This window comes from Drosophila guanche, unplaced genomic scaffold, assembly GCF_900245975.1.
Source record: "Drosophila guanche unplaced genomic scaffold, DGUA_6, whole genome shotgun sequence".
Classification (NCBI taxonomy): domain Eukaryota; kingdom Metazoa; phylum Arthropoda; class Insecta; order Diptera; family Drosophilidae; genus Drosophila; species Drosophila guanche.
Genome location: NW_022995748.1, coordinates 3,036,793 through 3,050,213, shown reverse-complemented (window position 1 = coordinate 3,050,213; position 13,421 = coordinate 3,036,793). Strand labels below are relative to the sequence as shown.

Here is a 13,421-nt window from a genome sequence, read left to right as displayed (position 1 = left end):
TTCTTCTATTTCCTAATATTTTTTGAGGACCGACTGCTCCGATTGAAATAATTTAAAGAATATGTACCCAAATGGCAAGGGCTACATAGAATATGAATAAAAAAACTTGCACATTTACACGCTTTCTGCTTACGCTTGCTTCTGCCACCTCTGGCTGCAAAAAGAACACTGTTCGTATCATTTTGTAACACTAATTTAATTTATTTCTTATAGCAGCACACAGTAAAAAGTTCACAAATATTGCAAAATAAAAACAAAGTTGTAATTATCCTTCAGGGAATCCGCGTTGAGCAATTCCGGTAGTGCGTGAACTTGAGCTCACTGTCCAGGCTGCTGGCACTCTCTGTGCTGTGCTGGCGACACAACTTGACGGCAGGATACACCTCCTCCCACTCGGAATCGCTGCGACTAAGTACGCCGCGCTGACGGGGCGTTTGGAGGGAACTCTCCTGTGGCGATCGGGCGGTGGAAGCTGCCAACGCGACGGGCAGCGGATTGTTCAGCATTTGAGTAACGCTCTTGGAGAGACGGATGGACTGGATGCGATTGTAGCCACTGCCCACAGGCTTGTACCGTTCCAATTTCAACGTCAGACGTGCCATTTCGCTGCTCATCCACTCTGGAGCGCGCATATTGTTCCACGGCGAAGACTTATTGAGAAATCAACCGAGCGTGGAGGCGGCCAAGTGCTTTTATAGCCAAGGGTGCGTGACATAAGGCCCAATCGATAGGGCTTGCATAAAGCGAGCTCAGTGCTGAGCAGGCCCAGTTGCCACATTTGCACGGGTTTCCACCCCCAGTGCTATTGACCTATTAACTAGTACTCAAACACTTGGCCATGTAACAATTTCCATTATTGCAACAAAATATACATAACATTTAATTAAGAACTAAGCGAACGGCGAGGGACACAGAGAGAGACGAGTTAAATAGGAGAACAGATTTGAATTAGCAACAAAATTCGAGCTAGTGGGTGGGTCAGTGTTACGGAGATATGCAAAACTGTGCTTAGGACACCTTGCAGTTGTCGTCGTGCAGGCGATCGCCATCGATTTGAACATCTTCATCGTTTGTAGAGAATATTCCGCCCTGAAGAACTTTGTTGACAGCAGCGCGTGCCAGGTAGCCTGTAGTCTCTGAGTAGGGCAGCGAGTAGAACGTAACTAGATCCTCGTGCTTGGCCTGCTGTGGCTGAGGCTGGGGATGATGTATGTTGTTGTCCTTGCAGTACATGGCAAAGGCCTCGGCCACAATGCCATCCAAGTCGAGTGCTTGCTTGAAGTGCAGCTCAGGATTGCTAAAAAAAGATATGATCAGTGATCAATTGAGGCACTAAAGTTCATTGTGATGACTGCCACTTACCGATTGAGAATGGTAGCCACGATGCACAGCAGCTCCACAGTTATCTGACGCGTTTCTGGACGGTCAATGCAAATCAGAGTCTCCTCAACCAGCAAATTGAAGGTCAGCTCCCCGCGGCTCATGTTGGTCAGTGTGGGCGTCGCGGGCAAGTGATGGCCCTGCGTCAGGATGCCCTGAGGAGTGCGCTGCAGAATCTCCCAAATTTTGTTATAGAAATGTTTGGGTACACGGCACAAGCAGCCCTCCAGCTGACGGCGTTGTAGTGTGGTAAGTCTGTAATGCAAATAATTGTGATCAGTCTCCGAAAAATATTCAACAGAGTTTCCACACTTACTTTTCTTCCACAGCCCATTCGCTGACTGTAAGTACTTTCTGCAGAAGGATGCGCACCTGGAACGGTGACAGGTTGTCCACGTCGATGCTCTGCTGTCCGGATATTTGCAAGTAGATTCTCATGGCCTCTAGCACCCAGCCAATGCGGATCTTAAGTATGCCACGGAACATGGGTGGATTGGTGGCTATCAGACGGCCACAGTAAAGAACAACCTCCTGCTGCAGCACCGCCTGAATGACATCGTAGGGCTGGACACTGGTGTACATAACATTCTGAATCTCTGCCGGGGTCATGGGCTTGTCGAATACCGTCTCCTTTTGGCCAATGATGCCCACTGTGAGTTCCTTGCCATTCACCAGGACAGTGGTGATGAACGGGCTGATGGAGTCCACAATATGATGGAGCAGGGAGGAGCAGTAGCGCACAGCTCGCCAGTAACGAAGTGAACCAGCGCGATGATAGAGCTGGGTGAGCGCTGTGCTCACGTTTAGACCATTCACTTCGAAGTTAGGACCCTCGCGGTTCAGCAGGATTCCCCACAATTGGCACAGACAGTAAATGGAATCGGTGTTTCGCAGGGCATGGATGATGTCCGGAGTGGGCTTGCTGTCAAAGTGCTGAAAGAACCCAAATGGTTACTCAGAAAATTCTATTCGCATGAAGCAAAATCGCTTACCGCCACGGAAATCTTTTCCTCCACATAGGTCAACGCTTTGGGCACATCCGTCAGCGACTGGTAGCCAATGTACTCGTGGTTAATCTGTGAGAAAGCGTTCTCGTTGTCCGTCAGATCACTCTGGTTCATAAAGTCCAGATGCTCAATGCAAGAGCTGCTGATCAGGTTCTGTAGTCGGCCAATGCGCACTTTCATGCCATCGCAGTAGCCTTTCTTGAGCATGGCCAGCAGGTCGAGCATCTCCTTGAACTGTGGGTCGCGCATGTGCTCTTCGCGTATCAGCAGACACACGGTGGGCCTGCCCGACAGCCGCCAGTACTTGCCCACGAACTGCAGCTCCGTCTTGATGTCGTCGATTAGCAACGCCATATCCCGGTACAGATAGAAGTCGGAGACCTCAAAGATCAACGGATAGCAGAGCACTGTCATGCCGCAGATGCGATACACTTTGCTGGTGCCAAGAGAGCCCACGGGCCGTGAGGGGCGTCCCGACAAGCCGACTTTGTTGTTGACACCCAGATGCTGATACACTTTGATGAGCTCCGTAGAGCTCCAGATCTGCACAGGCTCCACCTGAAAATATTAAAATTAAATCAGTTTCTACCTCATAGATGGGATTGTAATCGACTTACTTCGTGTGGCGTCTGTGTTTGAATTCCGTAGGTGGCCATCATGGCCTGCAGTCGCATGGATTCAGCAATCAGGACAATCTGCACCACTAGATCAGTGGCAGTGCCCTATAAGGGATACGGAAAAAGGATTAGAATACGCACAACATTATAATCAGATTTAATTAAAATGTTAGGATGCATGAGGCCAATTATAATTCTTGGGTTTTAATCACTTTACAGGAAAATTTTCCATAGTCAAATGCCAAAATGCAAACAAAACACAAAAGGGGAAGAGTTCAGGAAGTGAAGGAAGGGATCGGTGGGAGAAAAGACAAAAGGTACAAGTCAAGGGAAATATGGGAGTTTGCATGCCAAAGAAATAAAAATGGATCTGATACCTGCTAGCACTTTTTGTACAGCAGATAAACAATTTCAAAAATAATTTAGATTGCAGTTTTATCATAAAATGGAAATAGAAGAACAATCTTCAAAGTACATTATTCTTATCGAATTGTATTAATTTCTTCTTCAGTTAAATCAATCTCAGTACAATTAACATTGCCAATTGGTGACCCCTAGCAAGGCCGAGACTAGACCACAAATTACCTTCTTGTCATCCAGTATAAGAGGAATGCGTGGTCTCTTTGGGCATATAGTATGTTAATTGTTAAGTAGAGGAATTTATGGATATTTAACAAGGACAGTTAATTAGTAGCTCAAGCAATGCTGCTGCGTTTTGGGCATTTAATTTTCCAGCGCTGGCCACGAGTTACGTTTTAATAAAAAGATGTTTACACTGTGGATGTAAACACCTTCAAAACAAAATGTAATAAAATTAAGCTTGATCATTCTATGGATCGTGGGTTAAAAACACAAGAGTTAGGAACTTCAAAAATATGTAAAGAACCCCAACCGTCTGGTGATAAATTACTTACAGTGCCCGGTTTAGCCTATAGAGCGTGTATTTATGTTTGGTTTTGAAACAATACATATTTATAGAGAGAGGGAAAAGAAACCGAAAAGAGGAAAGAGAGAAAAACTTTTGATTTAGAAGATACCAAAAAAGGAATTTGTTCGCTATATACATACAAAACGAAAGTACAGAAACTTAAATAGTAATTACGGCAAATTAATATTTATAAATGTGTGTGGGTGTGTTTGTGTGTGTGCTGTGTGTGTGTTAGACTTGTGTTGTAGTGCCTTGCCGTACATAGTGTTATATTTGCATAAAAAAGCCACAAGAAATAAACTAAGTGAATTGTGGTGTAAAGTTTCTTTGATCTAAAAAGCATATTTTATTCATACACATAGGAGTAATTTAGTGGAACATAATTTTGAATTTATCTACAATTTTGAGTGGTATTAAGCAGACACATCTACTTACTTTGTGTTTATCATCGATTGCTTTGCCCTGTTATTACAGAACCAATATTATGAGTACGATTTCGTTTGGGTATATAGATTGGGGGGTAGCAGTAGTATTTAGTAGTAGAGAATGAACAAAATGTAGATAGTATTATGTATTAAATATCAAGAGCCAATTATGAACTTAACCCACACTGAGGAGAAGCACTGATAGAGTAAAAACAAAAACGTGTACTATAAGTTTCCCGAACGAACGCAAATACAAACGGCAGACACACAAAACTCATCAGTGGCAGCAGCAAGAATCCCCGCCGATTTGGGGTAGTTGAAAGCCCAGTAGCCCCACGCCATGAAATACGTTTCCAAAACAATAATTTATGGTGGAAATTCAAGGAATCTCCTTACAATTAATTTAACGAATATTTCATAGCGTTAATAACCCAACGCCTCGCCAGTTCCAACTCACCTGAAAGGCTGAATATCGACCTGCTCGCCTGGGACGATTATAGCTGGGCAAGTAGCGACGAATGGGATCCAGTTCATTGATGTGCAGGAGGCCAGCGGTGAGCAGCTGCGCTATAATGAAGAAGGACTGGCCCCAGAGGAACAGCGACTGCGAGGGGGCACGCATATAGGAGCCGTCCCCATCGGGTGCGTAGTACATGGTCACCACGGGATCTCCGTTGGCATCAGTGCGCAGACAGCGGCGCAGATCATTTTGGAACTCCTCGATCTGTTCGTTGTTGTTTTTGAACACGCCATCGATGATCATGGCTATGAAGAAGAGCGGCCACTCGCATTCAAGGCCCTCAAACTCTTTCAGCTCCCCGGAGTGATAGTAGCGACGCGTCTTGTCCTCGTTCTTGCTGAGGAAACCGTCGCGGGTGAAGCGTTTAAAGCCCATTTTGCTCCGTAGCCGATTGACCACATTCAGTTTAGTCTGTTCCACCAGCCGATCTTCGTGTGAGGCAAAGGCTGGGAAGGAGAGGGTCAGAAGCAGCGATGCATCCACGCCCTGTACAGGAGGAAATTTGTGAGAACAGAAATCGATAATGCTTGGATCCACAAACCTTTGAGCTGGACTCACGGGGCAGCATGGTCTCGAAAATACTGCGGTTGCGATTGTGAGCATCGATATCTACATACACAACGCTCCACGATGCTCCCTTCTCGCCGAACAAGTTGCACCCGTTGATGGCCTCCAAGGCGGACTTGGCCATGCCAATGGATGAGGCATGGATCTCGGGCGTGCCATTGTTGTACTTGGAGCCCCTCTCCCACATGCCAAAGTCTGGCGTGCGATAGGCACGCTCCACGTAGTAAACCAAATTCTGGACAAACGCCACCTCGTCGTGGGTGTAGATGATCTGCAGGCCAGAAGTTATCATCTGAACTAGGAACAATAAATAGAGTGACACCTAAAGGAGGAGAGAGAAATCGTTAAAGTTTTTTTGTTGCAGGGAAACTCATTTATTGAACTCACGCAATCGATTTGCAGATGGTTATAAAACTCATCCGGGTAGATCTTCTCCCCTGTATGCAGCTGGAACTTGCTGTGTAGGGCATGTGTGTTGGACTGGCGCTGCTTGAAGAGTTCCACCCGCGAGGCCTGCTTCACCCAGCACTCCAATATGCCGCGCATGCACTTGACCGTGCTCTGGCCCAGCTCGTAGGACTTGCCGCGGTCATCGTCGATGCGTCTGTAGGCCTGGTACAAGCTCCACACGGCGGCGGCGCAGTAGACACTGTCGCGCACCGAGCCCACCACCTGATCGGTGCTCATCACCGGGAACAGGCCAGTGATGGGGCTCTGATAGCGCAATAACTGCCGCTTTACTGTGAAGGGAAAGTGATAAATTACGAAGTTATCTATTATTTCTAAAATGTCAGTGACAGTGGCAGCGTCTTGGCGTTTCCCTGATAGCGAATGCAAATAAACAAAAGATTTTGTTTACAACGGAGGGGCGAAGGCATTTCGCGATGCTTATTAATAGACGCGTCAGCATAGCGTCGTTTGGTGGTATTAATTGATGCTCAATTGGCTGCCCTACAGCCAGCTCCAAGGTTATATAAATCATGTATTTTCTCGTTCAAGTTCTTACCGATGCCATAGTAAATGTCCAGCTGCTTTACAGTGTCCTCGTAGTTGGATGTCTTCAGGAACTGATCCAGATTTATATCCTCCAAACTGTTGTGGCGTCCACTTGTAGATATGCCACTGTCCGGAGCTCCCAAGCTGCCGCCTGGAGTTGTGACGGAGAGACCGAGTCTAAGACACGAATATCCGAACATCTTAGTTGTTTTTTGTAACTATATGTAGTTGCTACTCACGAATTCGGCACATTCCGCATCGTAACTTTTCTTCAGTTGGTCAGCTGCGGAACAAAATGTATCAAAGTCAAAAAAAAGTCAAATGAAATGCCTTCCTATCAGCTGATTACATCCGCCAATCTGGCAGCGCTGTGTTTTAAATGTATCAGCCAGATTTGCAAATAGTTCTTAAATAAATCACAAAACCAAGTGAATACAAGCAGAAACAAATAAATATGAATGTGAATATAAAGCACTCATCCATTCATTAATTCGGATTTGCATTCGATGCTAGTAATTAAAATGCATATACATGGCTTAGTTATTGCCACTGTGTGCAGAGTCTGCGAAATACAAAATACCAGCTACTCAGAAGAAAAATAGCTATTATCACAAACAGAGTTGTCTGTTTTGCTTGCATGTTTTGCACCAGTTAAAGTACTTAAGGTGCTAGTGGGCAAGATAGGTAGTTCCATTGAAAAATAGCCAGAACTAGCTTGAAAAAGGCTGAAGTGCTCATTTTTCTCATTAGATCTGGCAACTCCCACTATAAACAGTTGTTTTGGTCGTGGAAGCAGGTTTTCTGCCGTGTTCTTCATCACTATGATGGACAGCGGCAGCTGCTGTTGAATTAACTTAATCATAATCATCTTATCCATTAACGCTGCGCAGCCGCGACGAAGCTGTGCCGAGTGAGATCATCAAACTGAGCCGCTGCCTTTGTTGGCCGTGAAATGCAGTTCAAGATGCTCTCGATGTGGAACTGGCTGTGAAATCGAGTCGCGAAAGTTTGCGCTTAGACATCGAAACCAGCAACGAAGTACTTAAAGTTATGCTGCATCTGCTAATACTCAACGGGCTGCTGTCTCTGGCCGTGGCCCAAACAAACCCGGACGCAAAGCACACGTTGTCTTTGCCGAATCTGCCGTCCGATCATCTCATACGCTACCTCAACACATTTCCCAAACTGAAACACAAATTGCCGTCGAATGCCACGATCAGATCGACCTCGTCCGCCTGCTGGGGCCACGAGCGGGATTGCAGTGCTGAAGCACGCTTCCAGAATCCCCAATGTGCCGGCGATCACACTGGATGGGCGCGCAGCAAAGAGGCCCAGGTGCAGACCTTCTACTATCAGGCTGACTTTGGCTACATACAGCAGCAGTTGATGGAGCTCACTCCAATGTGCATGCCAAAGTACCTTACCGACTCTTCCTTGGAGTGCACCCGATATCTCCGCTTCTGCCGGGGACGCAATCTTCTCTTCGATCTCCGCGACGTGGCCCAGCGAGAGGAGCGCATTCGCTACCACATGGATGTGCTGAGTCCTGGTCAACTGCTGGGCCACTGCGATTTGAATCGAACGCGTCTCTCGGCAGAAATGGATCACATTGGATCGGCCCTGCAGTCGTGGGGTCCCGAGCTGCGAAACTTTGAAGTCTTGCCGATGCCTGTACTGGAGAGTGACTTGTGCGACCTGGTCGTGAATACGCCCACTTTCATCATGAAAATCGATGCCACTTACAACATGTATCACCATTTCTGCGACTTCTTCAACTTGTATGCTTCGCTTTTTGTAAACCAGTCTCATCCGGCCGCCTTTAACACCGATGTACAGATACTGATATGGGAGACATATCCATACGACTCGCCGTTCCGGGATACGTTCAAGGCCTTCTCCCAGCGAGAGGTTTGGACTTTGAGTGATTTGGAGGGAAAGCGTGTTTGTTTCCGGAATGTCGTGCTGCCGCTGCTGCCCCGCATGATCTTTGGGCTGTTCTATAATACGCCAATAGTAAGACAAGAATTTGATCCATGTGGATGTATATACTCTACTGATACACTGATTCTTACAGATCCAAGGCTGCTCGAATAGCGGCTTGTTTCGCGCCTTCTCCGAGTTCATTTTGCATCGCCTCCAGATTCCGTTCAAACCGCCACAACGCAGATTACGAATCACATATCTTTCGCGACGCACAAAATATCGTCAGGTGCTGAACGAGCTGGAACTTCTGTCGGAGCTGGAAAAGAATGAGGACTACTTGGTTCAGCGCGTCTCCTATGAGCGGTAACAAACTTGAAATATAAATTGTGATTTTGTTGGCAGCTGTTAATTCTTTCCAGGCTCTCCTTCACTGATCAGCTGGCCATCACACGAAATACAGACATTCTAATTGGAATGCATGGCGCTGGACTGACGCACCTGCTCTTCCTGCCCAACTGGGCATGCATTTTTGAGCTGTACAATTGTGAGGACCCCAATTGCTATAGAGATCTGGCTCGGTTGCGGGGTGTTCGCTATCGCACCTGGGAGCAGCGGGAGCTGGTCTTCCCTCAAGACGAGGGACATCATCCAGAAGGCGGCGCACATGCTAAATTCACAAACTATCGCTTTGATGTAGAGGAATTTTTGCACTTAGTTTCCGAATCGGCCAGCGAAGTGCGCTCCCATAAAGACTTTCCGCAAGATATGTCAGATAGGCTAGAGAGTCGTATGCCGCAGCACAACGAGCTGTAGTTCCTTTTTGTGATCCAATTGCATTTATTTTAATAATTTGCTTTACCCAAAAAATAAAACGGTATTATTTAAATTAAGACGAGTGTGACCGAGCATAAGGGGCAAACGTTCAGAAGCTAACTGATGAAAATATCAATTGTTACAAATTGCAAAGGAGTAGTAATGGTTGGAAATAAGAAAGGAATGAACTACATAGCTAGCTTTTAATATTAAATTTACTATCTGATTCGAAAAATATAACTTTCAACTGTATATTTTGAAAATTAAAAGGAATTTTCGGTATATTTCCGATGGTCTGTCGGTATATTCAATAACTCCTCGGTCACACTGTTGCTGCAAACTTTGTTTATATTTTGTGTAAATGTGATAATTGTTTGTAAATTTGCCCTTATAATCAATCTTATTACGTTTATAGTATCATGAGCTGGCCCAGCCCACCATCGCCTGTCGTTGGCTCTGATTCAAACTTTTTCTATGACGCCTGTAACACATCGGCAAAGTGCTATCTGTCAGCGCCCCTTCACATATTCCAAAATTACTTGGGGCAAGGCACTTGCAAGTCGTTGGGAACAATGGAGCAATATTTAGACATGGATCAAGAGGTATTAGTAACGAATAAAAAGTCATGGAACTCAATAAAAGAAAGTGTGGATAGCCTTATTACATCGCTTCCAGTGCTGCTGGGATTCGTGCTTTCTCGCATGCTCTGCGCACACCTGCCGAGGCTGTCGATGCGCCGATTTCTTCTGGAGTACATGCTTGTCGCCATACCAACTCTTATTTTCTTCATGGTGTGCAATGATTTCCTCCACTTGTACTCCATAGCGGTTACCGTGGGCCTCATATGGTATCTCCGTCCACGGCAAGCGCTTGGCTTGAAAAACGCAAAGTATGAGGTCGGAAAGCGTCCTCTGGTCTTCACCCTGCTCAGGGCCGTTTGCAACTGTGGAACGGGTGTTGCCATCCTCGCAGTGGACTTTCCGGCATTTCCATTCCGGTTCCGCAAGAGTCGAACGTTTGGCGCCTCTTTAATGGACTTGGGCATTGGCTTTTTTGTCGTCACAATGGGCTTGGTGTCGCATCGGGCCCGGAATTTCGGCGACTTGAAGAAGTTGCCGAGAGCGGTGGTTCCTTTGCTGCTACTGGGTCTGGCACGCACCATCGTTATATCGCAGATCAACTATGTCCAGGATGTGCACGAGTATGGGCTGCACATGAACGCATTTTTCATCCTCGGACTGACCAAACTATTTGGCACTCTGTTCAGTCTTTTGGCTAGCTCTGATGTGCAGCTGTTGGGATTGGCTTTGGGTAGGTACGTTTGAGAATGTTTATGCTACATTTCTAATGTTTTTCCTCTGTCATTCTCTCAGGCATTCTCTCTATTCACGAGCTCGTTCTGCAATTGGGTCTATGCGATTATGTGATGTCGGATACGCTGCCGCGCATTGGCTTCTTGAGCTCCAACAAAGAAGGCCTGAGCTCCTTACCCGGCTGCGTCGCCCTATACCTGCTCAGCATTTACTTCTCCAAGTGGTACACTTCCCAGGATCATCTGAACTACAAGCAATTGTGCTCAAAGCTGAAGCGTCTCCTCCTGGTAGCTGTTGCTCTCTGGATTGTGGTCTTCCTCAGTGCCTACCTCTTCGGCATAGCTCGCGTCACGTTCAACTTTGGATATGTGATTTGGACTTCGGCCGTCTCCGTGGTAATCATTCTCATCTCTGCGTACTTCTTTGAGTTGGCTTTTGTGCAGGCGCGTCCGACATTTGGGGATGGTCACAAGGAAACTATCGGTTCCCTGCCCACCTATGTGGAGAGCCTAAACATGAATGGTTTGATCTACTTCCTGCTGTCCAACTTCCTCACGGGAATGTGCAACATATTTTTCAACCCCAATAACCGCACAACTGTTGAGTGCGTGTTCATTCTGCTCGCCTACATGCTAGTCTGTTCAACGATGGTCTTTATTATGCTTAAAAAGCGTATAAGAATCGCTTAGAAGATGGCCCACAAATCTGTTAATAAATAATATTTTCGCAAACGTAAAATTGGATAATTCACTAGTCCGTGGAGATGGACTCAAACGGCATAATATAGCCATTCGGCAAGACCAGAAATATTATTACAGGCGATCCCTGGCCGACGATCTGTGATCTGGGGTCCAGGTCCGCATTGGAATCCTTGTATACTTCGTACACCAAGTAGCCATCCTCTACGCTGACAAGTCTCGTCCACAGCCACTTTTGTGTGTTGAACGGTGACACTTTGGCGCCTATCGAAAGCTTCGACTTCAGTCGCTCACAGGTTAAGGGGCAGGCTGACAGCGACTCCTTAATGCGTTCGCCGAGCAGACATTGGCCGCCTTTGCTACGCGGCTCGCACTCATCCACGGGATTGGCAAAGTCCACACGCGGAGACGGTCGGCTTGGGCAACAGGAGGTGGAGCGATCGCAGCAGGCTGGCTTTTTGCTGGACATCTTGATGCAGGGTGGCTTCGGCATGCAGCGAGTTGACGGAACACTCCGATGACTACTGCAGCTGGGAGGACGAGAGCAGCAGGTTATGGCCGAGGTAGATGGACAAACGGAACTTTTAACGGAGTCGCAGCTGGTCGGGGCGGTCGTGCTATCTCCTGGGTCTGTAAATCGTTGAGTACTCATAAGAAATAGGTCTAGAGATCCCAGCACCTACCGCAACCAGACATGGCCAGCATTCGGATGACCTTAGTAGCCCCTGAATAGTATAGAATACGATCCAGCGTTGACATGATGATCTCATCTGGGTAGGGACCCAGTAAATCGTACAGCGGCGCCTGAGGTGTCTTCTTGAACTGTAACGTTGAACCGCAATCACAGCTCATGTCGCTCATCAAATTTCTTCGTTTTTAGTGTAAAAAAAACTGAAATTTATTTCATGATTTCCTAAAATACTTTTTCTAAAGTCAGTTATCGATGTATACTGGGCACGGCCTGCTCCGCTCCGTCAGATGGCAAAGGGCAGATGTCAAAGGTGCGATATCCGGCTTAGGCTCAGGCCGAGGGGCGTCACAAAAGATAAGATTTCTATTAAGGAAATGACAGAAATTGCTTGCATTGAGCCAAGAATGGGATGAGCATACAGTCAAAGGTCGAGCTACTGGGCAGGGATATTTAATTTAATGGCGCAAACAAAGGCCAAATCAAGGCTGAGCCTTAAGGGGGAAAATGTGCCCGTCGGGGCGCAAATGACCAGGAAAGAGCTTCTTATTCTAGGCGGAAAATGGCAATTTAGGGTGTTTCGGTTATGTCACATAACTTATGGGGAATTAAGTGCCGTTGAAAAAGAGTCCTGCTACCATTTACCTATTTTTATAGACAAGTTGATGCTTCGGGGAAACATTCACACGGAGAAATAGTCTCTGAATTTTCATTCATTTTCATTTTAAGAGTTTTAATGCTCGTTTAGAGTATCCCATCTTCGGCCTGGCCACACTCGTATCGAATTTCTTCTGGTTTTTTTTTTGTCCGCCGCCTCCAATGTAATTACGGCAACAGTTTCCGACCCTGAAGACTCTGGATGAGTAACTTCTGGTTCTGGCTGGAATCAGTCGTGGCTTTGATGCGCTTTTAATGTCATATCCTGGCGAAGGACGTCGTCGCTGAATCTTATCTGATTTGGACCCGCACAAATGCAATTTCCGCCCAGCAATCATAGACCCTCTCTGAGTCTCAACCCTTCTCTCACACGCCCACAATTTATGCTGAGTTAATAGTTGGGAGTCATACGTACAGGCTGTGGATATGAAGGGGGCCCGCCCTGCACACCTGTTCGCACATGGGGTGGCTTTTCGGCTTTGATGACAGATTATTTTCATTAGCAAAAAGAAGGCGGAGCAGGAGGCAAAAGCTCTAACAATGATGTCCATTCGGAGCATTCACGTACCGGGCAGACCAGAATTATGAACGTTAATTATTATTTTCATGTTTTCCGCTCATTTTCGGTTGTATGTAAAACATGACAGCCCAAAGGAGGGGATGGATCCATCTGATTGATGTGGCCAACAATCAGGCCGAGAATTGGTTTTCCTCTGCTCTGCTCTGCTCTACGTTTTGTATTTCGGGCTGCCAATTTGCTGACAAGTAATTTTTTTGCACTGCCTCAAATCGGATTCCATTCAAAAGGGCTTTCATAAAAAAATATATGTAGAACTGATGGATATATATATATCTGTGCATATGCATGAGTGTCTCCATGTGTGTGCAT

The 13,421-nt window shown here is 46.4% G+C and overlaps 5 protein-coding genes across 9 annotated transcripts; 2 read left to right on the top strand and 3 right to left on the bottom strand.

Moving 5' to 3' along the window:
• Nucleotides 1–177: 177 nt before the first annotated feature.
• On the bottom strand, nt 178–810 carry LOC117584727. The gene has a single exon (XM_034273793.1). The coding sequence runs from the start codon at nt 630–632 to the stop codon at nt 273–275; it is 360 nt and encodes a 119-aa protein (XP_034129684.1). The 5' UTR covers nt 633–810; the 3' UTR covers nt 178–272.
• Nucleotides 811–837: 27 nt separating this feature from the next.
• LOC117584726 (probable phosphorylase b kinase regulatory subunit beta) lies at nt 838–6,784 on the bottom strand. 4 transcript variants are annotated; one of them, XM_034273788.1, is made up of 12 exons: nt 6,680–6,784; nt 6,451–6,617; nt 5,832–6,184; nt 5,419–5,766; nt 4,815–5,363; nt 4,368–4,394; nt 3,590–3,625; nt 3,005–3,109; nt 2,373–2,945; nt 1,697–2,313; nt 1,363–1,635; nt 838–1,297 (listed from the first exon to the last, which is right to left on the bottom strand). In XM_034273788.1, the coding sequence occupies exons 1-12, from the start codon at nt 6,697–6,699 to the stop codon at nt 1,009–1,011; spliced, it is 3,357 nt and encodes a 1,118-aa protein (XP_034129679.1). In that variant the 5' UTR covers nt 6,700–6,784; the 3' UTR covers nt 838–1,008. The 4 variants fall into 4 exon arrangements, with proteins under 4 accessions (XP_034129679.1, XP_034129680.1, XP_034129681.1 ...); XM_034273789.1 differs by lacking the exon at nt 3,590–3,625; XM_034273790.1 differs by lacking the exons at nt 3,590–3,625; nt 4,368–4,394 and adding an exon at nt 3,919–3,933.
• A 430-nt stretch (nt 6,785–7,214) lies between these two features.
• LOC117584403 (EGF domain-specific O-linked N-acetylglucosamine transferase) lies at nt 7,215–9,268 on the top strand. The gene is made up of 3 exons (XM_034273266.1): nt 7,215–8,453; nt 8,515–8,726; nt 8,783–9,268. Exons 1-3 carry the CDS (start codon nt 7,491–7,493, stop codon nt 9,174–9,176), a joined length of 1,569 nt encoding a protein of 522 aa, XP_034129157.1. The 5' UTR covers nt 7,215–7,490; the 3' UTR covers nt 9,177–9,268.
• A 249-nt stretch (nt 9,269–9,517) lies between these two features.
• On the top strand, nt 9,518–11,227 carry LOC117584425 (uncharacterized protein At4g17910). 2 transcript variants are annotated; one of them, XM_034273321.1, is made up of 3 exons: nt 9,518–9,533; nt 9,592–10,487; nt 10,550–11,227. In XM_034273321.1, the coding sequence occupies exons 2-3, from the start codon at nt 9,596–9,598 to the stop codon at nt 11,176–11,178; spliced, it is 1,521 nt and encodes a 506-aa protein (XP_034129212.1). In that variant the 5' UTR covers nt 9,518–9,533; nt 9,592–9,595; the 3' UTR covers nt 11,179–11,227. The 2 variants fall into 2 exon arrangements, with proteins under 2 accessions (XP_034129212.1, XP_034129211.1); XM_034273320.1 differs by having other exon boundaries at nt 9,531–10,487.
• On the bottom strand, nt 11,123–12,152 carry LOC117584426. The gene is made up of 2 exons (XM_034273322.1): nt 11,871–12,152; nt 11,123–11,817 (listed from the first exon to the last, which is right to left on the bottom strand). Exons 1-2 carry the CDS (start codon nt 12,046–12,048, stop codon nt 11,240–11,242), a joined length of 756 nt encoding a protein of 251 aa, XP_034129213.1. The 5' UTR covers nt 12,049–12,152; the 3' UTR covers nt 11,123–11,239.
• Between the last annotated feature and the right edge of the window lie 1,269 nt (nt 12,153–13,421).